This window comes from Podarcis liolepis (assembly GCF_965112155.1).
Source record: "Podarcis liolepis genome assembly, chromosome: 6".
Classification (NCBI taxonomy): Eukaryota; Metazoa; Chordata; class Lepidosauria; order Squamata; family Lacertidae; genus Podarcis; species Podarcis liolepis.
The window spans coordinates 3,030,874-3,058,563 of NC_139559.1; the positions used below are offsets into that span (position 1 = coordinate 3,030,874).

General features: G+C 47.6%; 3 protein-coding genes across 5 annotated transcripts in view; 1 reads left to right on the forward strand and 2 right to left on the reverse strand.

Annotated features, from left to right (window-relative positions):
* DNMT3B (DNA methyltransferase 3 beta) overlaps positions 1 to 4,955 on the reverse strand; it is a 63,609-nt gene extending 58,654 nt beyond the window's left edge. The window contains exon 1 of one of the 2 annotated variants that reach the window (XM_083507388.1): positions 4,568 to 4,955. The gene's annotated coding sequence lies outside the window, so the exon portion shown is untranslated. The remainder of the gene's footprint in view (positions 1 to 4,567) is intronic. The other variant, XM_083507389.1, reaches the window with a different exon arrangement.
* Positions 1 to 27,690, reverse strand: part of CCM2L (CCM2 like scaffold protein) — an 881,881-nt gene that overhangs the window by 472,157 nt on the left and 382,034 nt on the right. The window lies entirely within an intron of this gene.
* On the forward strand, positions 13,749 to 27,482 carry COMMD7 (COMM domain containing 7). 2 transcript variants are annotated; one of them, XM_083507777.1, is made up of 9 exons: positions 13,749 to 14,085; positions 20,161 to 20,214; positions 22,276 to 22,378; positions 23,899 to 23,955; positions 24,045 to 24,082; positions 25,191 to 25,281; positions 25,418 to 25,467; positions 26,205 to 26,253; positions 26,968 to 27,482. In XM_083507777.1, the coding sequence occupies exons 1-9, from the start codon at positions 14,002 to 14,004 to the stop codon at positions 27,042 to 27,044; spliced, it is 603 nt and encodes a 200-aa protein (XP_083363903.1). In that variant the 5' UTR covers positions 13,749 to 14,001; the 3' UTR covers positions 27,045 to 27,482. The 2 variants fall into 2 exon arrangements, with proteins under 2 accessions (XP_083363903.1, XP_083363904.1); XM_083507778.1 differs by lacking the exon at positions 13,749 to 14,085 and adding an exon at positions 14,226 to 14,617.

Genomic DNA, 27,690 nt, shown 5'->3' on the forward strand with positions numbered 1-27,690 from the left:
AGAAGATCGGCGGTTTGAATCCCCGCCATGGGGTGAGCTCCCGTTGCTCGGTCCCTGTTCCTGCCAACCTAGCAGTTCGAAAGCACGCCAAAGTGCAAGTACAGTGGTACCTTGGGTTAAGAACTTAATTCGTTCTGGAGGTCCATTCTTAACCTGAAACTGTTGTTAGCCTGAGGTACCACTTTAGCTAATGGGGCCTCCTGCCGCCGCCGCACGATTTCTGTTCCCATCCTGAAGCAAAGTTCTTGACCTGAGGTACTATTTCTGGGTTAAAGTAATGGTAAAGGGACCCTTGACCATTAGGTCCAGTTGTGGCCGGCTCTGGGGTTGCGGCGCTCATCTCGCTTTCTTGGCCGAGGAAACCGGCGTACAGCTTCCGGGTCATGTGGCCAGCATGACTAAGCCACTTCTGGCGAACCAGAGCAGTGCACGGAAATGCCGTTTACCTTCCCGCCAGCGCAGTACCTATTTATCTACTTGCACTTTGACATGCATTCGAACTGCTAGGTTGGCAGGAGCTGGGACTGAGCAACGGGAGCTCACCCCGTCACGGGGATTCGAACCACAGACCTTCTGATCGGCAAGTCCTAGGTTCCGTGCTTTAACCCACAGCGCCACCCGCGAGGAGTCTATAACCTGAAGCATCTGTAACCTGGGGTACCACTGTAGATAAATAGGTACCGCTCTGGCGGGAAGGTAAATGGCGTTTCCGTGCTCTGCTCTGGTTTGCCAGAAGCGGCTTAATCACGCTGGCCACATGACCTGGAAGCTGTACGCCGGCTCCCTTGGCCAATAAAGCGAGATGAGTGCCGCAACCCCAGAGTCGTTCGCAACTGGACTTAACTGTCAGGGGTCCCTTTACCTTTAAGAGCAGCCTGCTGGATCAGGCTAATGGCCCATCTAGTCCAGCAACCTTTTCTCACAGTGGCTAAGCCCAGAGGCAGGATTCGAACACAAGAGCGGCCCTCTCCCCTGCAGCGGCTTCCAGCAGCTGGTATTCAGAAGTATTGCTACTTCCGGCTGTTGATGCACAGAAAACATACACAGAACAACCACCCAGAGCCAGATTTTCAGGTAAAATGGGTGTTGATAGCTTGCAGGCCCATTAGAAGGGCTATCTAGCCTCAAGACCAATCCCGCCTGGCCCTTTGTAAGGAGAGGGCAATTGTCTTGGGCCTCCCGCATGGACAAGGCCACATCGGCCTGGACAAACAGTGCAACCTGGCTGAGAAGATAAGGAAGGGGGAGGTCTCCAATGCACACACGGCACCCAGACTTCTCTGAGCGTTAGAAAGGTCCTGGTGGGCTTATAACCCAATTCAGACATGCATTTCCAGGGGGGATTGCAACCCTGGAGTCACAACATGGCGCATGCATTGCACATCTCTTTGTCCAAAGCGACGCCCCCAGGTGGTGCTAGCCCTTGCAAGTGCCAACACACTCCTTTTTTTCCAGATTTTGCAGCTATGGAGTTTAAAACACCACAACCCAGCGAGGAATCGCTGCGGCACAAGCAGGCTGCTTCACAACACCGAAAGCGGCATGCGTGAATGCGCCGCTGGCGGGCAAGGCTTTCATGCGTTCTCACATCACGTCAGGCACCACCATTTCCCAGGTGCGGCTGTCAATCCCCCAGCATATAGAGGAGAGAGACCCAGGGACATTCGCAGCAGCCTTAACCACCTGGCCTGCAAAGGTAAAGCCCAGCCGCAGTGGCAAGCTCTCTTAAGCAAGATGGTAGCTGCTTGGACCAGCCGCTGCAGCCTTGCCCTGTTTGAGTATTCCGCAACTGTTTGTCCTCTGGTCACAGAATAGCAGCAATGGAAAAGTCTCAGATGGATGGAGAGTTGTGTAAATAATGCCCAAAAGATAGGCAAAGTATGTGGGTTGTAATATCAGGCTAAGTCAGTGGTTCCCAAGGCAGGCAGTCGTAAGATGGGGGCTGTGAGATTATCTGCGGGGGGGGGGGGGGTGCTAAAAGGCAAGAGGCAGGCACTGAAGGGGGGTAAGTGCTGGAGGTGTCGATCACTCTCAGGCTTTTAAAAGCTGGTATCTCTGGATCAAGGTGATCAGTTTTGTTGAGTTAAATTAAACAGACTAGTTCTAATTGGAGTTGGAATAAATGTGCAATTAATGGTTTTGAATTTTATTGGGTTGCTATATTTCTTAGGTGGTGCAAATCACTATTTTGAATAATGCTTTTGGGGGGCAGGGGTCCCTGAGGATGAGCTTCTGCAACTAAGGGGGAGGTGGCCCTGAGAAGGCTTGGGAGCCACTTACTTAATTAGAGTAGACCCAGCGGGTGGTATCTAGTCAAATAGTTCCACTAGCACAAACAAGCCACCTTAAAAATTTCTCCAAAGAGTTGCAGGGAAACCCATATTTAGGGGCATGGGGGTAAAGTAGATGACTAAAAGGTTCCCTGGTGGAATTGTTGAGGTGGATGCCATCCATTGAAATCAATGGGCTTGAGTCGCTCACAACCATTAACGTCAATAGGTCTACTCTGAGAAAGACTAGCATTGTACAGCAGCTTTACCAATATGTGGGTGTAGGACGTAGCCACCCCGCTTCTGTGAATAAGAATGTGGTCAAAGGTTTCAAGAGTTAACAAATCCACATTTCGGTATTGTTGAGAATATCAGCCAAAGAGTGATTATATTCTAACTCTCATCAATGTGTCCATTGCAGAAAAGTTAGTAAACAACCGATGCAAGTATGATCTTCTGAGTTACACACACACACACCTTCATTCTGAAATCTTCAGACACTTTCTGCACAGAAAATTTCCATAGACCTCAGTAAGATTCATCAGTAAATGGATGATTTAAAGAACTCTCAATGAATCAGCCATTCTCAAAGGCGTGCATTCCACCTAGGTGTCTTCAAGGGGAGATGGGCCACATCGCAGCCATCTCAAATTGCAAACATGGGTTGTGCACGTGGGCTTCTAACCGTTCTGTGAACTTTCCCCTTGCAGAGGATTGCCAGTGGCATGGCTTAAAAGCCGCCTTCACCAAGCTAGCGCCCTCCAGCTGAACCACAAATCCCATCAGCTCCACAACCAACATGGTCACTTTATAGGGTTATATCTTGCTAACTCATTTTGAGACCCTTTTTCCTGTGTGATGGAACCTGACAAATATAAATAAATAAAAAATGTACATAAATAGGTAAACAACATCTGGAGGGTGCCAAGTTGGGGGAGGCTGGCATAAAATGTAAAAGCTGGGCACTCTGTAAATGTGCGATCCCATCATTTCACATGCTATATGAAGACACACAAACACCCTTTTACCTAGAACAAAGAGGCTTATTATGTCTCCTTAAAGATGTGCATCCGCCTTTGCCAACCTGGTGCCCCCAGATGTTCTGGACTACAACTTTAGTCCAAACATCTGGAGGGCACCAGGTTGGGGAAGGCTGATGTACTGATTTGTTGCCTGTGACAGAAGGGCCCTTTTACCGGCTTCTGCCACAATGAGTCAGTTCCTCTTCAAACTTCCACTGGGTATCAAACATGTTTAACTTCTGGAAAGGGTAAAAAGTCAAGATAAATAGTTTCTGGAGAGCTCACTTGGTCCTCAACTGGGGCAGAACACCAACTCAGCCCTACTTGGGGGCTTCTCAATGGAGAGGGGAAGAAAAGATATGGGGCGGAGGGGGGGTTGCTTTTTGCAAAGCTCTTTGATGTTGTTTTGAACCAGCCACTTCCCACCTAGAAGCCCCGCAGGGGAATCCGCTTCGGGGGACAAAGGAAAGGGGCGGGAGGCTGAGCAGCCCAGAGGGCAAAAACGCCAGGCCGGGGGGGGGGGGTCCCACGGTTCCCCCATTGAGTGGAGAAGGGGGTCAGTGCAGGCAATGCGTGGCCCACCCCAAAAGGACAGAAAGAGGGTCCTGCAGTGCGATCCTATAAAAAACGCATAAATTCCATGGGACTAAGTTGGAAAGGGGCGCAGCCTCGACGTCACGGCCGGGCTTTGGGCTACTCAAACCTCCGTCCCCCTTCAGCAAAAGGAGAAAAGAGGGGACCCACCTCACTGGGCTGTTGTGAGAATGGGCTGTACCCCTGCGAGGGGATGGCATTCCCCCACACACACACTCGACGAGGCTACCGCCCTGCGCGCTTTTACTCTGGAGGGAGCTCCGGCGTGGAACGGCGCGCACCGCTGCGCGGCGTGGAACAGCTGCGCATCCCACCTTCCCCGGCGCGCGCGCTTCTTCCTCGTCCCGGGGGTTGCGCCGCCGTCGAGGCAGCCGAGCGTCGGCTGGGAAACTCCATGGGGAGCGAGGAAGGGGGCGAGGAAGCGAGGAGGGGGCGACCCACCGCGCTCCGGTGCCTCTCCAAAGCCACACACGCCCTCCTCACCAACCCCCGGGCGAGCTCCCCAAGTGAATCGCGGCCGTCGGTGCGCCTCCCAGTGCCCGGCTTCCTCTTCCCTCCCCACGAGGACAAAGCCCCCGGGAGCTCTTCTCCCAGGGCCCCGATCCCAGGGTGCGCGATCCCCCCCCCCCGCTCGGGCTCCCCACCAGCCCGCCCGCCAGCATTGCGCCCGAGGGCGCTCACCTCGGCGCCCGCCTCCTCTTCCTTTCCGTCGGGGTCTCCGCGGTTCCTGCTGCCGCCGAGGCTGCTGTGCCCGCCCGCTGCCAGGCGTGCCTTTTCCCCCTTTTTTTCCCGGGTCTCGAATCGGAAACTGACAAGCCCCAGACGACGTTTACATGGGCGGGTTAACCCTCCGCGCGCTGCGCTCCGCGGCTCGCTGGCTCCCTTGCTGTCCCGTCGGGCGCCCCTCCTCCCTTCTTGGTTGTAAGGGGGGGGGTTATCGGGGGAGGGGATCGGCGCCGAGCACGCCCCCTCCCCCCTCCCAACCCCCAGCCCAAAATCTCCCTAATCCTCTCCGCGCCAGTTGAAAGCGCAGGAGGCGGGTCTCCAGGTGAATGATTTTGCCAGGCCTGGGGGGGAGGGGGAGGGAGGAGGAGGCACCGGGCGCCTTCCCCACCCCCAGGCCAGATCCTCCTCCCAGAGGCCCCCCCATCCCCCACCGCATGCTTCTCTCCGGATCCCTCGGCCTCCGGCAGGACCCGGGTGGCCAAAAGCAAAAGTTTCCAGGGGGTGGGATGGGGGAGGGAGGCGGAGAAAATAGGTGAGGCTGGCGACGCGAAAGGAAGGAGGGGAGCGAGGTGGCCTGGCCCGGCCTGAGCGGGGGGTGGGGGTGGGAAGGAGGTGGGGACCTCGTCGAGGAAGCAACCCAGAGTCCCCACACAGCAGAACCAGGAAATGGACGGGGGTGCTGCTTCCTGGGGTGATTATTTTCCTGGGCAGGCTGGCTCTCTGGTAACCCCATTGCCTTGCAAAGGAGAAGGCACGTCTCCCCGCTGCTTCATTAGCAGCGCGTTTCAGTGATCCCAGAACATCTATGCAAGAGCATTTTGATTTTCAGTGCACAGCGACACTACCCCTGTTTTTATTGGTTTCTAGGAAGCATGTGCCACTTTGAGTGCACCCAGCCCCAAGGTCCCTGCCCCTAGGAGCTGACAATCTGACATTCAGTATCTTAAGAAGTGTGCATGCACATGGAAGCTCATACCAATGACAAACTTAGTTGGTCCCTAAGGTGCTGCTGGAAGGAATTTTTTAATTTTGTTTCGACTACGGCAGACCAACATGACTAAAGGTAAAGGTACCCCTGACCATTAGGTCCAGCCATGACCAACTCTGGGGTTGTGCACTCATCTCACTCTATAGGCCGAGGTAGCCGGCGTTTGTCCGCAGACATCTTCCGGGTCATGTGGCCAGCATGACAAAGCTGTTTCTAGCGAACCAGAGCAGCACACGGAAACGCCGTTTACCTTCCCGCCGGAGCGGTACCTTTTTATCTACTTGCACTTTTAACGTGCTTTCGAACTGCTAGGTGGGCAGGAACTGGGACCGAGGAACGGGAGCTTACCCCGTCACGGGGATTCGAACCGCCAACCTTCTGATCGGCAAGTCCTAGGCTCTGTGCTTTAACCCACAGCGCCACCCGCGTCCCTACCTGTAATCTGACATTCAACAGGGGAGCTACACAGGGGTCCCAAAACGAGGCCAGACCAAACTGTGCCAGAGGGAATATGAACACCCAGGACATAGTCAAAATAAAAAAATTCCTTCCAGTAGCACCTTAAAGACCAACTAAGTTAGTTCTTGGTATGAGCTTTCGTGTGCATGCACACTTCTTCAGATACACTGAAACAGAAGTTGCCAGACCCTTCTATATAGTGAGAAGGTGGGGAGGGGTCTGTAACTGGATCCCAGGACATAGTTAACCTATGGAACTCCCTCCCACAGGAGGCAGTTATGGCCACCAACCTGGATGGCTTTAATTCAGAACTGGAGCAAATTCATGGAGGAAAAGGGGTCTATTGATGGCTACTAGTTAGGATGGTTCTGCCTCCACAGCAGCGCTTCTGAATCCCAGTTGCTGGAAACTCCAGGAGTGTGTGGGGCTCTCGCACTCAGGTCCCTGCATGCAACAGTGAGAGCAGGATGCTGCACTAAATGGGGTCCCCTTTGGCCTAATCTACAGGCTCTTCCGATGTTCTTGACAGGGAGGAGGCAAGTTCCAGGCTTTTGAACCCGTGGCCTGGAGGAAGGAGGGCAGGGGTGATGGACAGGGCGGGCTCCATTGCAAGCAACCCAAGAGGCAAAATCCAGGGCACCTCAGCATCTCCTACTGCAACATAGCAAGGGGCTACCTCTCATGGCATAAGATCCATTTTGCAACTACCTTTCCCCAAGCCGGAAGCGGATATTCTCCAAAACATCTGGATGGCACAGCATTGTGGAAGGCGGCAGATGTTCTGTGTTCCTTCTCAAATCCTGCTTGGCGGAAAGTATCCCTTGAGAGCGTGAGAAGAGCCTGGGGGCTGGATCAGACCAAAGGCCCCTCGAGTCCAGCATCCTATTGTCCCCAGATGCCCACGAGAAGCCCAGGGCCAAATTGCCAGAGCACTGCCCGGGCCCACTTGTGATCCCAGAAACTAGTACAGTGGTACCTATGGTTGCAAACGGGATCCGTTCCAGAGGCCCGTTCGCAACATGAAAAGAACGCAACCCGCGTCTGTGCGAGTTGCGATTCGCCACTTCTGCACATGCGCATGACGTCATTTTGCGCGTCTGCCCAAGCGGCAAAACCCAGAAGTAAGCCTTTCCGGTACTTCCAGGTCACCGCGGGACGTATCCTGAAAGAATGTAACATGAAGCGGACGTAACATGAGGTATGACTGTATACAGAGGCATGTTGCCTCTGGTTTGGAGGTAGCGCATAGCCATTGTGACTAGGAGCCACTGCAAGCCTTATCCTCATCCATTAACACAGTGGTTTTCAACCAGTGTGCCGTGAAGGATGGTCAGGGTTGCCACAGGCAACCCTGGCCTCTGTCCCTCTTTCTTTCTTTCTTTCTTTCTTTCTTTCTTTCTTTCTTTCTCTAATGCCCTCTCATGTCTCTGCCTCCCAAAGGCTTCCACAGCTCTTCCTTGCACCAGCCCTGGCTACAAGCTCTGCAGGCGAATGTGCCTGTGGGGCTGGCCAAGGCGTGCTTCCTAGGCCCCTGTGGGGAAGTGTGAGGATGCACCTCTCTTTGGGGCTGGGGGAGCAGCGCAGAGACCAGGGGCAGCAGCAGCAGCTGCCCAGAGGCCTCCCAGGGAGAGGGGAGAGGAGGCTGAGGGGACACTCCACAAGAGAGGGTGTTTGAAAAGGGGCAAGGGGTGACATAACTGGGCTCCTGAGCCCCACAGGGGTGCCGCAGAAAGCACGTAGCTGGTCAAGGGAGCCGTGGACCCAAAAAGGTTGAAAACCTCTGCATTAAAAAGGAAGACTGGAGGATGAAGTTGATGGACTATGCAGAATTTAATTATTATTATTATTATTATTATTATTATTATTATTATTATTATTATTATTATTATTATTTTATTTATTTATACCCCACCCATCTGCCTGGGTTTCCCCAGCCACTCTGAGTGGCTTCCAACAGAACACAAAAATACAGTAAGCTATTAAACATTAAAAGCTTCCCTAAACAGGGCTGCCTTCAGATGTCTTCTAAAAGTGTGGTAGTTGTTCTTCTTTGACATCTGGTGGGAGGGCGTTCCACAGGGCAGGTGCCATCACCGAGAAGGCCCTCTGCCTGGTTCCCTGTAACTTGGCTTCTCTCAGTGAGGGAACCGCCAGAAGGCCCTCGACGGTGGACTTCAGTGTCTGGGCAGAACGATGGAGGTGGAGACAGAAAGGATTTGAAACCCGCGGGATAAGATTCCTAGAAGACTGGAGTAAATATATGAACTATCTGAAAAGTAATTGTGATGAACAGATTACGCTAGTAGGTTTTGTAAAGTGGATTATTTGAAATACTCCAAGAAGGACTATGAAGAGAATTATTAGCTAAGGATAATTAAATTAAGAAATGCAGAATAAGTGATAAAGAATGGGTGAGAGATTATACCAAGAACTAACTTAGAACTAATACCAAGAACTAACTTAGTTGGTCTTTAAGGTGCTACCGGAAGGAATTTTTTTGTTTTGACTATGGCAGACCAACACGGCTACCTATCTGTAACTGATAAAGAATGGGAAATCATCAGAGGTGTTGACGGAAGTCTAAAATAATGTATAAGATGAGAAGATATGTTGTATGACTGTTGGAACTGAAATGTTAAAAAATCAATAAATGTATTAAACAAAACCTCTGCCTTAACGTGTGTAATCCTCTTTCAGAGTCGCCCAAGATGGGTGCCAGTGGTTCTCGAAGGCTTTGGGATGCCACACTATTGTGGCAGCAGAGGGTGGCAAATGTGGCAGGGGCAATCAAGGACAAGCAAAGAAGCATTTCTGTGCAGTATGGAGGTCCAGCCAGAAACAGGATCCACGTTTATAACTATGTTGTTGTTTAGTCGTTTAGTTGTGTATGACTCTTCATGCCCCCATGGACCAGAGCACGCCAGGCCCTCCTGTCTTCCACTGCCTCCCGCAGTTTGGTCAAACTCATGCTGGTAGCTTCGAGAACACTGTCCCACCATCTCGTCCTCTGTCGTCCCCTTCTCCTTGTGCCCTCCATCTTGCCCAGCATCAGGGGTCTTTTCCAGGGAGTCTTCTCTTCTCATGAGGTGGCCAAAGTCTTGGAGCCTCAGCTTCAGGATCTGTCCTTCCAGTGAGCACTCAGGGCTGATTTCCTTAAGAATGGATGCGTTTGATCTTCTTGCAGTCCATGGGACTCTGAAGAGTCTCCTCCAGCACCAGAATTCAAAAGCATCCATTCTTCGGCAATCAGCCTTCTTTATGGTCCAGCTCTCACTTCCATACATCACTACTGGGAAAACCTTAGCTTTAAATATACGGGCCTTAGTTGGCAAGGTGATGTCTCTGCTTTTTAAGATGCTGTCTAGGTTTGTCATTGCTTTTCTCCCATGAAGCAGGCGTCTTTTAATTTCGTGGCTGCTGTCACCATCTGCAGTGATCATGGAGCCCAAGAAAGTGTAATCTCTCACTCATAACTATATTTTGGGAATTATTCGTGTTCTTATGTAGCTGCATCGTTTCGTACTTTCTGGGTGGCCCATGATCATGTAATAAAGTAGCTACGTTCTATGTTAACCAGTCAGGCAGTGCTAGAACTTCCTTTTTTGTTTTCCAGTGCATTTCTTATCAATAAAAAATCTGGTGATTTTGAGAACCTCTGGCTCAGACAGTATGTAGTTGGCAGGTTTCCATGGAGCCTTGCCTCCATTCTTTTCAAAGGCATCAAGGTCGCCACAATCAATGGCGATTTCTGGGCCATGCATAGGATAGGTGGAATAGCTCAGTGGGTAGAGTATGAAACTCTCAATTTCGGGGTCTTAGGTTTGAGCCCCACTTTGGATAAGAGATTCCTGCATTGCAGGGGTTTGGACTTTTGATGACTCTTGTGGTCCGGATAATGTTATCTGCCACATGGCTTTGGTTCCTGCGCTGCAACATGCAAACTTCTAAATAATAATAATAAACCTTTATTGTCAGGACATCCTTTGCCTCACCTTTGCGCTCACAATGGGATACAGTTCCTAGAAAAATGAGCTGGCTGGAAGGTTAGCGCTTTTGTTTTTGTTTCCCCCTTTGCTTAAACAAAAAGCACTGCCATTTCTATAAGGCCAGTTCTTGCAAAAGACTTTTGGGGAGCCTTCCCTCCCCTCTTCATGGCAAAATGGGCAGAGCCATCTTCATGACAAAAAGTCTTTTCAGGCAGTCCTTTGCAAGATCAACCAGCAACAAAGGGAGATTTGAATATGCAGAGATTACTGGACCTTCTGCATTTCAATGTGCAACTTCCAGGCCACTGGTCAAATCCCATCCCCCTCCTTCCAGCCCATGTAGATGGGAGCATGGGCTTTTTAGAGAATCAGTTGGCAGGGGTCCCTGAGGGTCATCTAGCCCAACCCCTGCAATCCAGGAGGTCAAGACTAAAGTATCCATGACATATAGTCACCCAAACTGCTTAAAAACCTCCAAGGAAGAAGAGTCCACGGCCACCCGAGGGCATCTCTGTTCGACTGTCGAACAACAATCGGAAAGTTACAGATAGGTAGCCGTGTTGGTCTGCCATAGTCAAAATAAAAAAATTCCTTCCAGTAGCACCTTAAAGACCAACTAAGTTAGTTCTTGGTATGAGCTTTCGTGTGCATGCACACTTCTTCAGATACCTGTCAGGAATTTTTTTATTTTAACAATCGGAAAGTTTTTCCTAACGTTCAGTTGGGCTCTCCTTTCTTGCCATTTGGATCCCTTGGATCGGCTCCTACCTTCTGGACCCGAACCAAGCCTGTTCCGTCTTCCACGTGGCAGCCCTTCAGATATTTGCAGGTGAAAGAAAGAAAAAAGGAAATATATATATAACTAAGATAACAGTAAATCATTCATTCTTTTTTCTTTCTTCTCTTTCTTTTTCCTTTTCTTGTTCCTTTCTTTATGAAGAGTTACCTGTATTTGGATATGTATTAGATGTGGATCTCTATTTTTTAATTTTTGATTCTTTCTATTTATGTGATTTGTATGACGATTGTAAGTTTTCTTCTAATCGTCTGTATTTGCAGCATAACTCAATAAAAATAAGAACAACAAGGTATTTGCAGGTGGCTCTCATGTCCCCACTCAGACTTCCAGGCTTTGAGATTGCTCCTCCCAGACTCCCACCTGTTCTGCAACTTCTCTTGCCTCAGATCCTCTACTCTAAACGCCAAGCAACACCTTCAGTTAATTTCTTTGCAGGCCGAACTCCCTTGCACAAACCGCCCTGCAACACTTGGGACTTAGCCAGGCTGCCAGCCATTCATTCCCCTTGACTTATATTCTTCCCCTTCTTTATGGACTCCCGATGTCAATGGAACGCTAACTCCCCACAAAAGACTTAGCGGCGCAGTTGTCTTGGCATTGTTTGTGTTATTGTGGTTGCTTCTGGTGCTGGAGGTACACCATTTGTACATCATTTGTGGCTGGTAGCAACTGATAGCTTTATCCTGCATGAATCCTCTTTCACAGCCATCCCAGCTGGTCACAATCACAACATCCTACGGGAGCAAAACCCATAGTTTTAACTTCGCACTGCATGAAGGTGTTCTTCCTTTAGTTTCTCCTGAATCGTCCAAAGTTTGGCTTCAGTGTATGGCTGTTTTTTGTTTTGTTTTAATGCACACTTTTAATTCTTCAGCATATTTCCCTGCATGATTTCCCGTTTTTACAGCTACTTTTCAATGGGTTTTCAGTGTGATTTCACTACATTGTTTTTACATAAAGTGCTCCCAAGGATTTATGGCAATAAAATGGTTTGCATCACTTCAAGGAGCAACATGGCTTTGGAGCTGGATTCAGATAGGGAACATGTGGCCTTCTACAAATCCCATCATTCGTGGCCATTGGCTTTGCTGGCTGCTGGGACTGCTGGGAACTGAAGTCCAAAAGCCACTAGTGGACTGCAGCTTCCCCATCTCTAAACTACAGGAAGAGAAAACTAGGATCAGATAAGAAGGCACATGTGCAGGGATCACTTTACGGCAAGCTTACCGCCTGAGAAATGACCCAGCAGTATGATTATTGCTTATTTATTAACTTCTGTTTTGCCCCTTAGCCAAAAAGCAGTTTACAAAACAACAGCAGTAGGACAGTAAAGGTAAAGGGACCCCTGTCCGTTAGGTCCCATCGTGACCGACTCTAGGGTTGCAGCGCTCATCTCGCTTTACTGGCCGAGGGAGCCGGCGTTTGTCCGCAGACAGCTTCCGGGTCATGTGGCCAGCAGGACTAAGCCACTTCTGGCGATCCAGAGCAGCGCACGGAAACGCCGTTTACCTTCCCGCTGGAGCGGTACCTATTTATCTACTTGCGCTTTGTGCTTTCGAACTGCTAGGTTGGCAGGAGTAGGACAGTGCTTACCCTCAAACTTACAATCTAAAAGGCATGACACAAGTGGAAATGTGGAAGTGGAGGGAAGAGGAAGGAAGGAAGTTCAGGTATGTGCATATGAAGCTGCTGGGGGAGGTGAATAGCAGGATTGTTAACAGGGACTGGGAGTATGGTCATATGGTGTCAAATTTTTGCATGGCCGTCTCGACTGGCTACCAGTCCATAAAAATGCTGCCATTGACCCTTTTAAAGCCCTGAATGACTCTTAAGAGTCCAGGTTGCCTTAAAGTGTGATTTTCTGGGGCACCTCTCCGGTTCTCCCATGTGGTATAGGCAACAGCTACCAGAGAAGGGCTTTTCAGTGGTGCTGGAACCCTCTGGCAACAGGGGTCTGGCATTGTGGTCCCATCCCTGCTAATTAAGACCTTCTAAAAAAGTATCCTCAGGCTTTTCAATCTTAAAACTTCGTAATGGTTTTTAATCTTCCAGGGACCCTTGAGGACATTTTGATGCTGCTGTGAGTTTTGTTGTGCCAACTGAATTTTCTGCTGCATTATAATTTCTGCTGTTCTATCAGTTTTTATAGGGTGATTCTGTAGTGCATGGGTAGGCAAACTAAGGCCCGGGGGCCAGATGCAGCCCAATTGCCTTCTAAATCCAGCCCGCAGATGGCCCGGGAATCCTTGTGTGTGTTCTTTGTGTTTTTTTATTAAGGGTTTTCTTGTTTTAAAGAAGTACGTGTAATGCCTTGCGTGTTTTTACATGAGTAAAATGTGTCCTTTTATTTTAAATGCTTCTCTGGGTTATTTGTGGGGCCTGCCTGGTGTTTTCACATGAGTAGAAAATGTGCTTTCATTTAAAATGCATCTCTGGGTTATTTGTGGGGCATAGGAAATCGTTCATTCCCCCCCCCCCGAAAAATATAGTCTGGCCCCCCACAAGGTCTGAGGGACAGTGGACCGGCCCCCTATTGAAAATGTCTGCTGAACCCTGTTGTCTTTACTTATTTTAACTCAATTACTTGGTTTCGATTACTTAAATTGCAAGCCATGTTATTCCAGGGGTGATGCTGGTGCTGTGACTGGAGTTTAAAACGCCTGTGCTCAGAGTCATGCAGGGGGTTGGACTAGATGACCCTCAGGGTCCCTTCTAACTGCACAATTTTGCGATCCTATGAAAATTGTTTGTTTTTATTTTTTGGTGTTGCTGTTGCTCTGATAACAAGCAACCCCTTTCTCTTAACTAGACGTGGGGCTTTCTCCCCACGATCCCTCCAAGTGACCCTTACCTCGGAAGTAAGCGGCCGGAAGAAAACCCACGGGGCTTGTTTCCGAGTAGACCCGATCCGACGGCGGGGCAGGAGCGCGAGGCCTGACACCCGCCGCCATCCACCCCCCCCCCGAACCCGCCAACTCATGCGCGCTTTTCCTCGGCGAAAGATCTCCCGGCAGGGCTTACTCGCGAGTAGTAGCGCCCCCCCCCCGAGCCAAATCGAAAGCGGCTGCGCCGGCAGGGGCGGAGCGCGGCGGGGAGGAGCCGGGCGGCGGCGGCAGCAGCAGCCGAGGAAGGCGAGCGCGTCGGATCCGGGCGCGCAATGGGGCTGCTGAGCTTTGCGCGCGAGCCGGTGCCGGAGACGCTGAGCGCAGACCTGCAGCAGCTCAACCAGCTGAGCGCCCAGGTGCAGCTGCCGGCGGAGCGGGGGGCTTGGGAGCGGGGGGCTTGGGAGCGGGGGGGACACCTCTTTTCCGAATATTGGGGCGCTGGTTACCGGATACCCCCCAAATGGGGCGCTGGGAGGAGGAGCCCTCCGGCCAGTGGGGCTGGCGCGTCGCCCCGGGGAAGGAAGCAGGGCGCACGAGCGCGCGCTACACTCCTGCGCTTCGCTGCGCGTCATCCTAAAGGGCGACTCCCCCCCTCCTCCCCCGGAGGAGATCCTCTGGACCGGAGTCCCGGCGCGCCCTGAGGCTCCGCGAAGCTGCGTGAGCAGGATCGGGGCCCCCGGCTTGCTTTTGAAAGCCTCGCTGGTCTTGGAGAGGGTTGGAAGGGACCCCCAAGGCTACGAACTCGTAGCTCTTTTAAAATGCGTTTTTAAAGATTGACTCAGGGAAGGAACCAAAAAGCCAAACAGTTGCGATCAGCGTTTTAAAAAATAAATAAAACCCAGACTAGTTATTGGCATCCGGTCTTCCAAAGAAAAGCACATGATTATGGTTAGTTTGATATTCTGCCTTCGGAAACGGCACCTCGCGTTTTATCCGTGTTATTTTAGTTGCCCGTGTAAAGGTGGGGTGTAGTACAGTATTTGCAAGATCGGTGGAAACTGGATTCGAAGGAATAAACTTTAATTTAGCCGTGTGCTGCTGAAAACTGAATCTTAGTCAGATACCCCATAGCTTCCTTCCTCTGCCAGCCTGGCCACAACCTCCACCTTAGGGCCATGTCTAAATCACTTCATTCCTCATGAATATTTCATCTCCCTGTTTTTTTAAAAACAAAACAAAAATCTACTCTCTGTCTCTTTGCCTAGTCTCAGATAATTCAGAGTCCAAAATCTTTGGCTGCAACTCTTGCCCTCTCCGGGGTGTTGTTGGCGAGGTTTTGTTGTGCTTTTTATTTTATTTTTTGCTGCTGTTGGCGTTAGCTTTTTTGTATCTTGATTTTGGATCTTGCAGTGATTGTTGTGTATTTTTAAAACTGTTTTGTTTATGGCTACTTGAACGTTGTAGCTACGTATTTCTTTTCCTGTTGTCCGCCGCCTTGAACACAGTTTGAACTGTGGAAAGGCGGCGTACAAATAAAATTAGGGATGCATGTGAATGTCTTGAGACTCTTGACTGATTCAGTTCAGGAGGGGAGATTTGCTCTTGCCCTTGAATCCTGTTTGCAGGTTTCCCATCTGGTTGGCCTTGAAAGAATAGGATGCTGGGATAAATACACATCTAATAACTTTTGTGTTATTATAGGTATACCTCTGATCGAGCTGCAACACTGTCTTCTTTTAATTTTGTCTCCTGACACCATATATTCATTATTTCCAAGATTATAAATGATGCACAGGGACTGGATTCAAAGGAATAATTTTTATTTAGCAGTGTGCTGCTGCAAAACTATAGACGACAAACTGCAGCGTTCAGCTTCCGTTCCCTGCTGGTCTCACCCAGAATTCCTTCCCTGCATACAACCATTTCTAAATCACTTTAGTTCCTGCTCACGATACATCAGGCTCGCGTTATCACTCCCTCATTGCATAGCAAGCATATCTGACCAAAGGCACCCAGCGAATTTTGTGTGTGCCGCCTCAATAGCTGATGCTCTTAAACAGTTCCTGCTTCTCCTTGGTTCCTGCAAGTCCACTCTGCTGGGGCCACTTTTTATATACCCCCCCAAATAATTCTTTATTACTGTTATTATTTTTTAAAAGGTTCTACAAAATTCTGCAAAGTACCATGTTATCAAATCAGGATCTGATGGCAACATACGTTGCCCATATACTGTTGAACAAATATAGACATGAAATGAAGCCAGAATAAATAAACCACAGGCGTGCTGTGATAGCTCACTTCGTGGAGCATGAGACTCTCCATCTCTGAGTCCTGGGTTCGAGCCTCAAGTCGGGCGAAAGATTCCTACCTGTCAGGGGTAGATGATTCTTGTGGTTCCTTCCAACTCTGCAGTTTTATGCAGATGCATGTAAGGCAGCGACATAATGATTACACAAGACAAGGTTAATTAAACAATGACCCTGCTTTATTGCATTAACCATATTTGTTTGTAGACCAAGGGGGGGGTCCTCCTTCCTTACAAATGAAATAAAGTCAAACCAAAGAGGTATGAAACCATCCTTTTTTTTTTCTTTAGTACCTAGGGACTTACTAGTTAGTTTTTCCAGCAGGGTGATATCCCTGTGGCTACCACAGAGGGACCGTATCCTTTCCCCCCCCCAAAAAATTGTTTTATTGGTTTTCACAATATTATAAACAAACAAACACACAAGACAAACAAACAAAACAAACATAAATCATAGTCTTATTAAAAATTACAGTTATTAACTTTGTTAAGTGACTTCCTCGCTTCCCCTTGGTTGAATTTCATTGCATGTCCTTTTAACGGTTTTCCAAATCCCAATTTTCATGAAATTTAACTTAAACATTAACATCCTTAAATCTTCACCTTATAGAATTAAACATATTGATTCATCACTTAACATAAATAAAATCCTAAGCCTACTAAGTATTTGCAAGCTATTTCCAGTTACTTTAACTTAACAAATTTAACTAAATAATCATTAAATTTATTCCATTCTTCCTGATATTCCTCCTCCTCCTGGTCGCGGACTCTTCCGGTCAGGTCGGCTAGCTCCGAAAAATCCACCATCTTCATCTGCCATTCCTCCACTGTTGGTACTTCTTGTGTTTTCCAATTTTCGGCCAGCAAAATTCTAGCAGCAGTTGTGGCATACAAAAATAATTTAACATCTTTCTTGGGCAATTCCAAACCTGTTATTCCAAGAAGAAAGGCCTCTGGTTTCTTTATAAATGTATATTTCAAAAAAAAAATTCAATTCATTATAAATCTTTTCCCAAAAGTCTTTCATCTTGGGACAGGTCCACCACATATGATAAAAGGTTCCTTCCTTTTCTTTACATTTCCAACATATATTGTCACAATTATGATATATCTTTGCTAATTTTACAGGAGTCAAATACCACCTAGACATCATTTTCATTATATTTTCCTTTAGCAAAGTACATGCGGTGAACTTGACCACTTTCTTCCACAATCTTTCCCCATCCTCAAACATTATATTATGTCCTACATCTCTTGCCCAATCTATCATCACAGATTTAACTTGTTCGTCTTTTGCATGCCACTCCAACAATAGCTTTAGCTGGCTGCTAAAATGCTGAGCTAGGCTCCTGGAGAACGCGTGAGCTTTCTGTCTCCACTCCAACGTGGTAGCACAATAAAAAGCGCAGCTGTTAGTCATGCCTTTTTCGCATTCCAGGTATCTCCCTCAAGGTCATGCTTCTGTTTTTGGGGTTATCACCTCATCCAAGAATGCGACCTCTTTGCTCTCCTCTGTGCCCTGCCTTCTGCTCCGTATGGCTGAACCGTTTCGTGATTTATTTATTTTTATTTTTGGGGGGGAACTCTTGTAGGATTTTATTTTGGTTATTTAGTTTGTAAAATGTACGTGCCGCTTGCAAAAAAGAAAAGAAAACCCTCAGAGCAGTTTTCAAAAAAGGCAAAACAATTAACACCATCAATAAGAAAAAATGCTAACTTAGGATTTTTGGTAAGATGAAATAACACGAAACTAAGAACAGATTAAGACTCGTCAACTTTCTAAACATCTGGGTTGGCTTGTCTAAACAAGAATGCTTTAAGCAGGCGCTGAAAAGAGTACAGCGAAGGTGCCTGCCTGATAGTTTCCTGCTTGGCAGGGGGTTGGACTCGATGGCCCTTGTGGTCTCTTCCAACTCTATGATTCTATGATATCAAGTGGCAGGGAGTTCCAAAGGCCCTGCCACACTAAACGGGCGAGTTCCTACAAATGAGGAACGGGCTTTATGTAGCACCTGTAACAGCACCTGTTCTAAGTAGCCGAGTGGTCGTACATGCGGAAAGACGATCGTGTAGGTAAACTGTTTGCATTCAGTGCTAGGCCTCCCCAGAGTAGACCGACTGAAATTAATGAACATTGCTAGCGTAGAATCATAGAACTGAAGAATTGGAATGGACCCTGGAGCCATCTAGTCCCAACTCCTTGCGATGCAGGAATCTCAACTTAAGCATCCATGACAGGTGGCCATCTGTCCATTAATTGTAGCAGGTCTACTCTGAGTAGTCGTTAGTTGGCTGCAACCCATATTATTATTTTTAAAAATATATTGTTTCTTAATCCTTAACACTCTGCCAGAGCTCTGTAGGCTCCCTGGTGTGCAAACAGGGCTGCTGCCTCTCTCGGGGGGATTGGGAGAATGCTCAGCGCATGCAAACAGAGGATTCGATTGCTCCTGTGTAGAGGTCGATACCTTTTAATTGGGCCAGCTCTCCTTATTTGCAAACTTGCAAAATAAAGATAAATTGGACTCCTGGGTGTCACATTTTCCACTGAGCTAGTTTGCTCCTAAGGCTGTAACATTTAAGTCAATTAATTGAATTGATGCATTAAACACTTTTCAGCTTAAAGGTCCAAACTGGGCAGCTGTTTTTAAAATGGTGAATTGTGCTTCATGTGTTGGTGTTGACCTTTAAAGCCCTAAATGGCCTCGGTCCAGTATACCTGAAGGAGCGTCTCCACCCCCATCGTTCTGCCTGGACACTGAGGTCCAGCGCTGAGGGCCTTCTGGCGGTTCCCTCATTGCGAGAAGCAAAGCTACAGGGAACCAGGCAGAGGGCCTTCTCAGTAGTGGCGCCTGCCCTGTGGAACGCCCTCCCACCAGATGTCAAAGAGATAAACAAGTACCTGGCATTTAGAAGACATCTGAAGGCAGCCCTGTTCAGGGTAGTTTTTAATGTGTGACATTTTGATGTATTTTTAATCTTTGTTGGAAGCCGCCCAGAGTGGCCGGGGAAACCAGATGGGCGGGGTACAAATAATAAATTATTATTATTACTTGCAAATCCACAGGTGATTCTGGCAGTGGTTGCAGAAGAAGCCCACCATTCAGGAACAAGACCCCCTTCTAAGATGGTACCCCCAACTTGGCTCCCTCCAGATGTTTCAGTCTACAACTCCCATCATCCACATCTGGAGAGCACCAAGTTGGAGAACCCTGGCTATAGACACACATGCACACACACACAGAAGCCTGGCCAAACATGAACATACAGTCGTACCCTGGAACTCGGACGTTTTGGCTCCTGAATGCCGCAACCCCGGAAGTGATTGTTCCAGTTTGCGAACGTTCTTTTGGAACCTGAACGTCCCGACGGGGCTTCCGATTGGCTGCAGGAGCTTCCTGCAGCCAATCAGAAGCTGTAATTTGGTTTTCAGACATTTTGGAAGTCGAACCGACTTCCAGAACGGATTCCATTCGACTTCCACGTTACGACTGTATACATGTTCCTTGCAAAGGGAGGGAGGCAGCTGGCTACACTTGCCCTGGACTTTGGAGGTTTAAGCCAGCTGGAAGGGGCTTGCCCATAGCTGTCAACTTTTCCCTTTTCTTGCGAGGAATCCTATTCGGAATAAGGGAATTTCCCTTCCCTTAAAAAAAGGGAAATGTTGACAGCTATGGGCTCGCCACCCTGGGCCTCAGATAAGCTGTGCACCGGCCTCTGTTGATATGCAAATATATGCAGAATTAGTTAAGCAATTAAAACTCATAACTGTTATTCAAGGTGGGTAAGATTTATTTAATGAGGCCACCAGCCTCTCCTATTCACTTTCACAAGGAGGCTGGTATTAGAGCAATCTTATGTTGAATTGCATTACTGCGTAATTGAGTTCCAAGTCTTAAAGGGAAGAGTTCTGTGGCAAGGGAATCGGGACCTTCGTGTTGTGGGGCAAGATGTGTCCCTGTTCCCAGGTCCATCTAACTTGATGGCTCCAAACCACTGCCTTCACACACCCGAGCGGAAGCACCAAGCGCCTTTTAAAAACTATATATACAGAGAGAAGTTTTGAGGATTGTTGCTCTTTTTAAAAAAGCAATAATCTACATTAGACACGGGAAAGAGCAGGAGAGGTGGGCCCAATCCCTGACAGGTCTTGCGTTGCTGACACCTTCCTTTTGTCTCTCTCCAGCAATTCTCCACTCTCGCGGAAGTGGTTTTCCGATTTCTGCAGGAACCCAAAGAGGTAAGTCGTCCACAGCGATGTCGGCAAGCTAGCATCCGAGGGGGTTAGCGGAGGCTATTTTTGCTGTAGTTTTACTCAAGGTGAGCATCTTAGGAGCAGCAGCAGCAACAACTTTTAATGCTAATCACAGTAGCATCTTTGCATGAGATAAAGCGAAAGGCCAGGCGCCCTGCCACAAGTCTGCAAGTTCTTTGCAAAGTGTAGATTGTTCTCATTTTTTAATAATAATAATAATAACAACAACAGTGTCGTGAAAGTGATTATTATCTCAATCTGAAGGACACGATGGAGTGTATATTCTGTAAGGGCGCATTCCAAGCAATAGAGCGTGACATATTGGCAGAGGAGCATGTGTATGTTTAAACATGAGATCCTGTATCATCTTCTTCTTCTTCTTCTTCTTCTTATTATTATTATTATTATTATTATATTTATACCCTGCCCATCTGGCTGGGTTTTCCCATCCACTCTGGGCAGCTCCCAAGAGAATATTAAAAACACGATAAAACATCAAACATTAACAACTTCCCGATTTTTTAGGGCTGCCTTCAGATGTCTTTTAAAAGTCAGATAGCTGTTTATTTCCTTGACATCTGATGGGAGGGCGTTCCACAAGGCGGGCGCCACTACCGAGAAGGTCCTATCCCTAAACAAATGCTGTCAGCCACATTAATAATAATAATAATAATAATAATAATAATAATAATAATAATTAATACTGCCCTTCATCTGAGGATCACAGGGCAGACTTGCCCCCTTTGCTGACCTCTAGCAATCACACTTTTCTATCGCCAACCCATTCTCATCCCTGCCTTTGGGGCCCTGGGGTTTGGAACAATTTTATTGGACTGTTTGAAAAGAAAGAAAGAAACACTGTGAGTCTTGACTGTTTCCTCCTCACCAGATCTTCTCCAAAGTTAGCCATACCGAACTCTGTGGGGCTTCCTTCCAGGTGAGGGAGAAACAGGTTCTAAAGTCAAGACTATTAAAACGATGCCTTCCTTAATTTACGACTTGCGCCAGGATCTCGCCCCTTCTTTGTGCCTCTTCCTTTAATGACTGCTCAGCTTTCCCTACCGAAACAAGTCATAAATTCTGCCCAAACTTGGGCAGACAACTTGGAAACCACCAGATGTTTAGCTCAAATTATGCCCTGCTTTCTCAAACCAATTGCTATAAAAGGAGGGGGGCTTCTGTCTCTAAAGAAGGACGGAGATATTGGCTAAAATAAAAAATAACAAAGGTATTATTATTATATTATATTATATTATATTATATTATATTATATTATATTATATTATATTATATATTATATTATATCATATCATAATTATGTTATCTTAAGGCAATTGTCAGACAGCAGAGGAATATGTCATTCATCACAACTCAGACTCCCCAGTTTATTTCTTAAGGCCAGTTTTCACCCCGCTGCTTACAAGTTGGGAACTTTCCCTTGAACATCTGATTCTCAGTTCCGTCAGAGACTACAGTAATGTCCAAGCTCTGAACAGGAAATATTCAAAATCAAAAGCTAGCCAAAGGTACTCATGAATAAAAGTAAAAAGGTATTTTGTTCCCAATTAAACAAGAATTCTTTGTCGCGCCAGCACAGGCTCAAATGGATCACAGAGACCATTCTTCCTTTTTCTTGGTTTTCATGATGTACAGATCTGCTCCTTCTGCACAGCATCCCAGAACTCAGAAATCAAGTCCAAAAGGGACCTTGATTAACAGTGTGGGTGCTGTTCTGTTTTTCAGCCTTAGGATACAACCCGGGCAAAGTTCCCTCCTGGCCCAGCTCAGTCGGTAGAGCATGAGACTCTTAATTTTAGGATTGTGGGTTCGAGTTCCATGGTGGGCAAAAAGATTCCTGCATTGCAGGGGGGTTGGACTAGATGACCCTCGTAGTCCCTTAGAACTCTACAGTTTTATGATTCAAAGTCCCCGTGAACTCAGTGGAACTGACTTTGGAGTCAGGCAGGCATAGGATTGCACCAGAAACTCGCATCCGTGTGCAGCTTGGAGGTGTGGATCGCGCTGTCTGCTCTTCTCCTCTTACAGGTCGAAAGGTTCCTAGCTCAGCTCTCTGAATTTGCCACCAGCAATAAACTCAGCCCGGGCCCTTTGAAGAACATTGTTAAAAGCCTCCTGTTGGTGCCGAATGGTGAGTGGCGGCTTGGGGGTCCCTGGCAGTGTGTGGGCACCTGCCATAGACCAGGGGAATCGAGAGAGGTGCTTCTCCCCTCTTTCGTGATGGGACCTCTCACAAGGGGGGCAGCTGCTCAGTGAAGTAGTAGTAATAATAACAACAACAACAATTTAAATATTTATTTACCTACTCTCCTGGGGTGTCCCACGAAGGACCTTACGGTCTTCAGACAAAAGCATCTTGGAGGTCCCGGGCCACAGGGAGGTTAGGCTGGCCTCAACCCAAGCCAGGGCCTTTTTGGCTGTGGCCCCGATCTGGTGGAACACTCTGTCACAAGAGACTAGGGCCCTGCGGGACTTGACATCATTCCACAGGGCCTGCAAGACAGAGCTGTTCCACCAGGACTTTGGCCAAGGCACAGCCTGACCCCCTCCTTCTGTAATCCTTATAGAACTCTAGCCCAATGGTTGCCATGAATTTGATTCTGAATTGATTTTAGAATGAAATGATGTTAGAATGTTTACTGCTGTTAGCTGCTCTGAGCCTGGCTTCAGCTGGGGAGGGTGGGATATAAATAAAATAATAATAATAATAATAATAATAATAATAATAATAATAATACCCTGCTCTCCCCTGCCAGAGCCGGGCTCAAGGCGGCTAACACCAGTAAAATTACAATTTAAAATACAGGTTAGAAAATAATTTAAAATGCAGCCTCATTTTAAAAGTAGCCCATAGATCAAGACCATAAGGGGAGGGAAACATAAGGGTCAGACTGAGTCCAAACCAAAGGCCAGGCGGAACAGCTCTGTCTTGCAGGCCCTGCGGAAAGATGTCAAGTCCCGCAGGGCCCTGGTCTCTTGTGACAGAGCGTTCCACCAAGTCGGGGCCAGTACTGAAAAGGCCCTAGCCCTAGTTGAGACCAATCTAACCACCTTGCGACTTGGGACCTCCAAAGTGTTGTCATTTGTGGACCTTAAGGTCCTCCGCAGGGCATACCGGGAGAGGTGGTTCCGTAGGTACGTAGAAACATAAGGAGAGCCAGGCGCAGGATCAGGCCAAAGGCCCACGGAGTCCTGCGTTCCGTTCCCATGGTTGCCAGCCAGATACCCACAGGAAGACCCCAACCTAAGCAGAATAGCAGCGCTTTTGGTTCACAGCTAGGACAGATGCATCACAACCAAGCAGCCACTTGTCCCCACGGATTTGTCGAAACTCCTTTTAAAGCCATCCACGCTGGTGAACATCTTGTGGCAGTGAGTTCCAAAGTTAAAACCGTGCGAAAAAGTATCTCCTTATGTCCAGCCGGAATCTTCCAGCGTTCCGTTCTGGCAACTGTAACCCTGGTTTTAAGGATCCATTTGGCACGTAGCTCATATACCTGAGTTTCTAACGCTGTTTGGGTGTCTTATTCCCGCGCTTAACTCCATACAGTAGCGATGTTGTCTAACCAGACCTCTCTCTCTCTCTCTCTCTCTCTCTCTCTCCCCCCTTTCCCCCCTCCGTCTCTCTGTTTTATGCCTTGTTTATCTCAGGTGCCCTAAAGAGAGGTCTGTTGGCAGAGCAGGTTAGAGCAGATCTTATCACGCTGGGTAGGTCTCTTTGAAATGCCTCCGGCGATTCTGGAAGGTGGACGGTGGCTGCCGGCCTCCCATTTAACCGTGTTGAATTTCTCCCGCAGGGCTGAGCGAGGAGAAGGCCAGCTATTTCGAAGAGCAGGTACTATGAGCATTCCTTTCGCTACTGAAATTTTAATTCTCTGGGGTGGAAAAGGTGCTTTTCTTCTGGGCTTCCTGTTCTCTGAACTAATTGCATGAATCAAATGAGATCCCATGAAAATCCCTGAAACGAGAAGTAATCGACTAGATATATTATCTTATGGAAATAAACTAAAGAATAAGAAAAATCAAAAAGCTTAAGGAAAAGATTAGAAAAATTCTAATTTCTTCCTGATGTTTAGTGGAAATCTCCTTTCTTATACCCAGAAGCCATGGGTTCGAGTGCTACTCTCCAGAGCTTGCTTCCTTAAAATATTTAGATCTTGTTCCGTAGCACAACAACTGTCATTCTTGGATTATGTATTGCCAGTTCCAGATTTACATATAAATCTATAGCTTAGGGCCCCACTCTCATGGGGGCCCCAAAAAATTTTAAAGTGGGGAAAAACTGGATGTACATTTCCAAAATATAAGATAAAAAACAAATAAAACAAAACCTACATACATCAACAGTGTTTTGTGTTGTGTAGGCTCCTAGGATGTAAGTCATGGGCCCCGCCTGCTAGCCTGCTCCCTAAAATATCACTGGTTTGCTCATTCCTATTTACAGTGGTACCTTGGTTCTTAAACTTAATCCGTTCTGGAAGTCTGTTCCAAAACGTTCCAAAACCAAGGCGTGCTTTCCCATAGAAAGTAATGCAAAACGCAATAAATCCGTTCCAGACTTTTAAAAAGAAGCCTAAAACAGCAATTTAATTTCACTGTTAATATCCTTCTTAATTGTATTTCAGTTTGACATTTACTTTGATAAAATACGTATTTTGTCATGTGCAAATGGTTTTCGATACCTATTAGGGCCATAAATTACCATATAGCATATATTCAACACAGAAAACAGCGACAGTGTGTTGTTGACAAAGGACAGCTGGACATAGAAAGGGCCCCATTACCTTCAGGAGCTGAGGGCCTCATCAAACCTAAATCCGGCCCTGCGTCTTGCGTGTGAAACTCTGGAAGCCAAGCTTCTGCGAAGGTGGTCTTGGGTGGAATGAGGATGCCGGACACACATGCCGGTTTTTGTTTCATTTTGCTTTCTGCAATCTTTCCAGTGGAAGGAGAAATCGCCCACCCTCTCCCGCCTGGCTGTGGGCCAGACCCTGATGGTGAACCAGCTCGTAGACATGGAGTGGAAATTTGGAGGTGAGCGGAGTTGGAAGGGACCCCAAGAGTCATCTAATCTAACCCCCTATGGCCCCAGGTGCCTCCACCCCACGGAAGCTCCGCCTTCCAGCTTCCCCTGGGCACCCACATTGATCTTCTTGGTTCTCTCCGGCAGTTACAGCAGGAAGCAGCGAACTGGAGAAAGCCGGAAGCATCTTCCTGCAGGTGGGTATCGTGTCATGCAAGAAGCGATGCTGTTTTTGAAAGATCCCATCAGGTAGAGCCAGGGGCAAAAAATAGGGTGTTGGCACAGGCGCTGCGAAAAGGCCACCCTGTATCCCGCAGACGCTCGTGCCTGAAGAATTCAGCGTCCCAGGAAACTCTGCTTTTGTTTTGGTTTCCAAAAACCAAGTTTCTAGTATGGCAGCAGAGAGAGGCTTGAAAGTGTTTGGGCAGTGCGGTCTGGGGAGGTAGGCAGAGGGCTGCGAGGGCGTCCCAGTGGTACGGGACTTCAGCATCTCTGGTCCTCCCCCTGGCTAGCAGAAGCAGCAAAATAGTGAGTTGGTGCAACAGATTTGCCTTGGAGGTGTGCCTTATACAGGTGGGAAAACTGTAGCCCTCCAGCTATTTTGGACTACAGTTCCCATCAGCCCCAGCCAACGTGGGATTCAGTGCTCATTTTGGGTAGGGTGATAGGTGCAGATTTCTTCCCCTTCAGAAATCTCCATCCTTTCCTGTGGGTCACAGCCTGGAGTGGCTTGTCTCTGTCCCCCTGTCCAGAAGCATCCGTGAACACACCCCAATTCCTGACTCCTCAGCCGCTCCATCTACCGCCCTGCAAAAACGTTAACGGTGGAAGAATCTCAGGGTTTTCTCTTTGCAGGAAAAAAGCACAGCGTTTTAACATTGGATGCAACTTCCTTTCTTCCTTAAAAACAAACAAACCTGATTTTTATTTCCAGCTGAAATTGGTGGTTAGGAAAGGAAACAAAGTGGAGCCTCTGTACATGGGTGAGTGAGCCATTATTTTGTCCTGGGGGGCGTTCTGCAAAGAGAGGGAGGCGGTTGAAGCCCCAGGAAGGCTGAAATTGCATCTCCTGAAAAAGAAATTGCAAGGGCATGTATTCTGGGATGGGAGGGGGCCGGGGGGAGCTGCTTCTTTCCACTAACTCTAAGGTCAGAGTTTTGTCCCTCGACTTGAGTGCATTCAGTGGTATCCAATTTAATATTATTATTATTATTGATGATATCCCTCCTTTTCCCTAGACTGGGACTCAGAGCAGCTTGCACAAATTAAAACAACACAGATAAAATGCAAAAAGCTTAAAAAGGTAGCAATGATAATCGTTTAAAAAGCATTATTATTATATTTAAATTTAAATTTTGGAAGCTGCAGCTGTAAAAAGAAAACTGCTCAACTAGTCAAGCTCCAGTGGGCGGACTGGAGACGGACAGACATTTATATCATTTTGCCTCTTAACTTGCCTTTTCTCTGAACTTACTAAAAGTCCTAAATGCTGCAGCCCAGCCAGATGGGCAGGGTATAAATAATAAAATCACCCTTGTTATTACTAATCTTTCTTCTGTCCCCTTGATAATTTTGGTTGCCTTTTTCCGAGCAACGGTTAACTTGCCGCAGGGAAAACAAAAGTGCTTTTCTTGTTTTGTGAGTCCCGAATCATTTCTGTTTTTCTTTATTCTCTCTCTGCCTGCCCGCGGAACCAGAGCTGACGCTGCCTCAGTTTTACAGCTTCCTTCACGAGATGGAGAGGATGAAAACCAGCCTGGAATGCCTCAGCTGAGTTTCCTGTGGGGCATCGAGAGTGAAAGCTGAACGTCCACCGTCCGAGGCCCCTGGACCAGATCCTCCAAGCACCATTTTCCCCATTGAGAAGTTTCGGGTCAAAGAAGCACCCCGCTTTTAAAGTCTGGCTCACTTGGGCCTCTAAGAGCCATTAAGGGACAGAAGGGGTGGGAAATGTTTTGTAAAACCTGCAAAAGTCTGATGTTTTTTCTCTCTCTGGCTGTGTAAAAGGCTTGTTTGGGGAGCAGATAATGCTCCTTGAAAGAGGCTCGAGGAAGCAAAAATAAAATGGGGGGGATAACTTCTTGCTCTCCTTGAGAGGAAGAGGTGGCAGCTATAAAATCTCCTTTAAAATCTATAAAAAATGTGTAATTTACAACCTCGGTTTGCATAACCCACTGAGGAAGAGAGTAACACAATAAAATTCAAAACAGTAGCAGTTCATTGCACAGTTATCCAAAAACCATCCTTGGAGGTTTTTAAGCCGAAGTTGGGTGGCCTGGATGCTTTAGCTGAGAATCCTCCACTGCAAGAGGGTGGACTAGATGACTCTAAGGGTCCCTTCCAACTCTTGATGATTCTAGAACCCAGTTTGGTTTAATTAACTTGGCAAAACTGATGAACCGGGTTTCGAAGTCTGATAG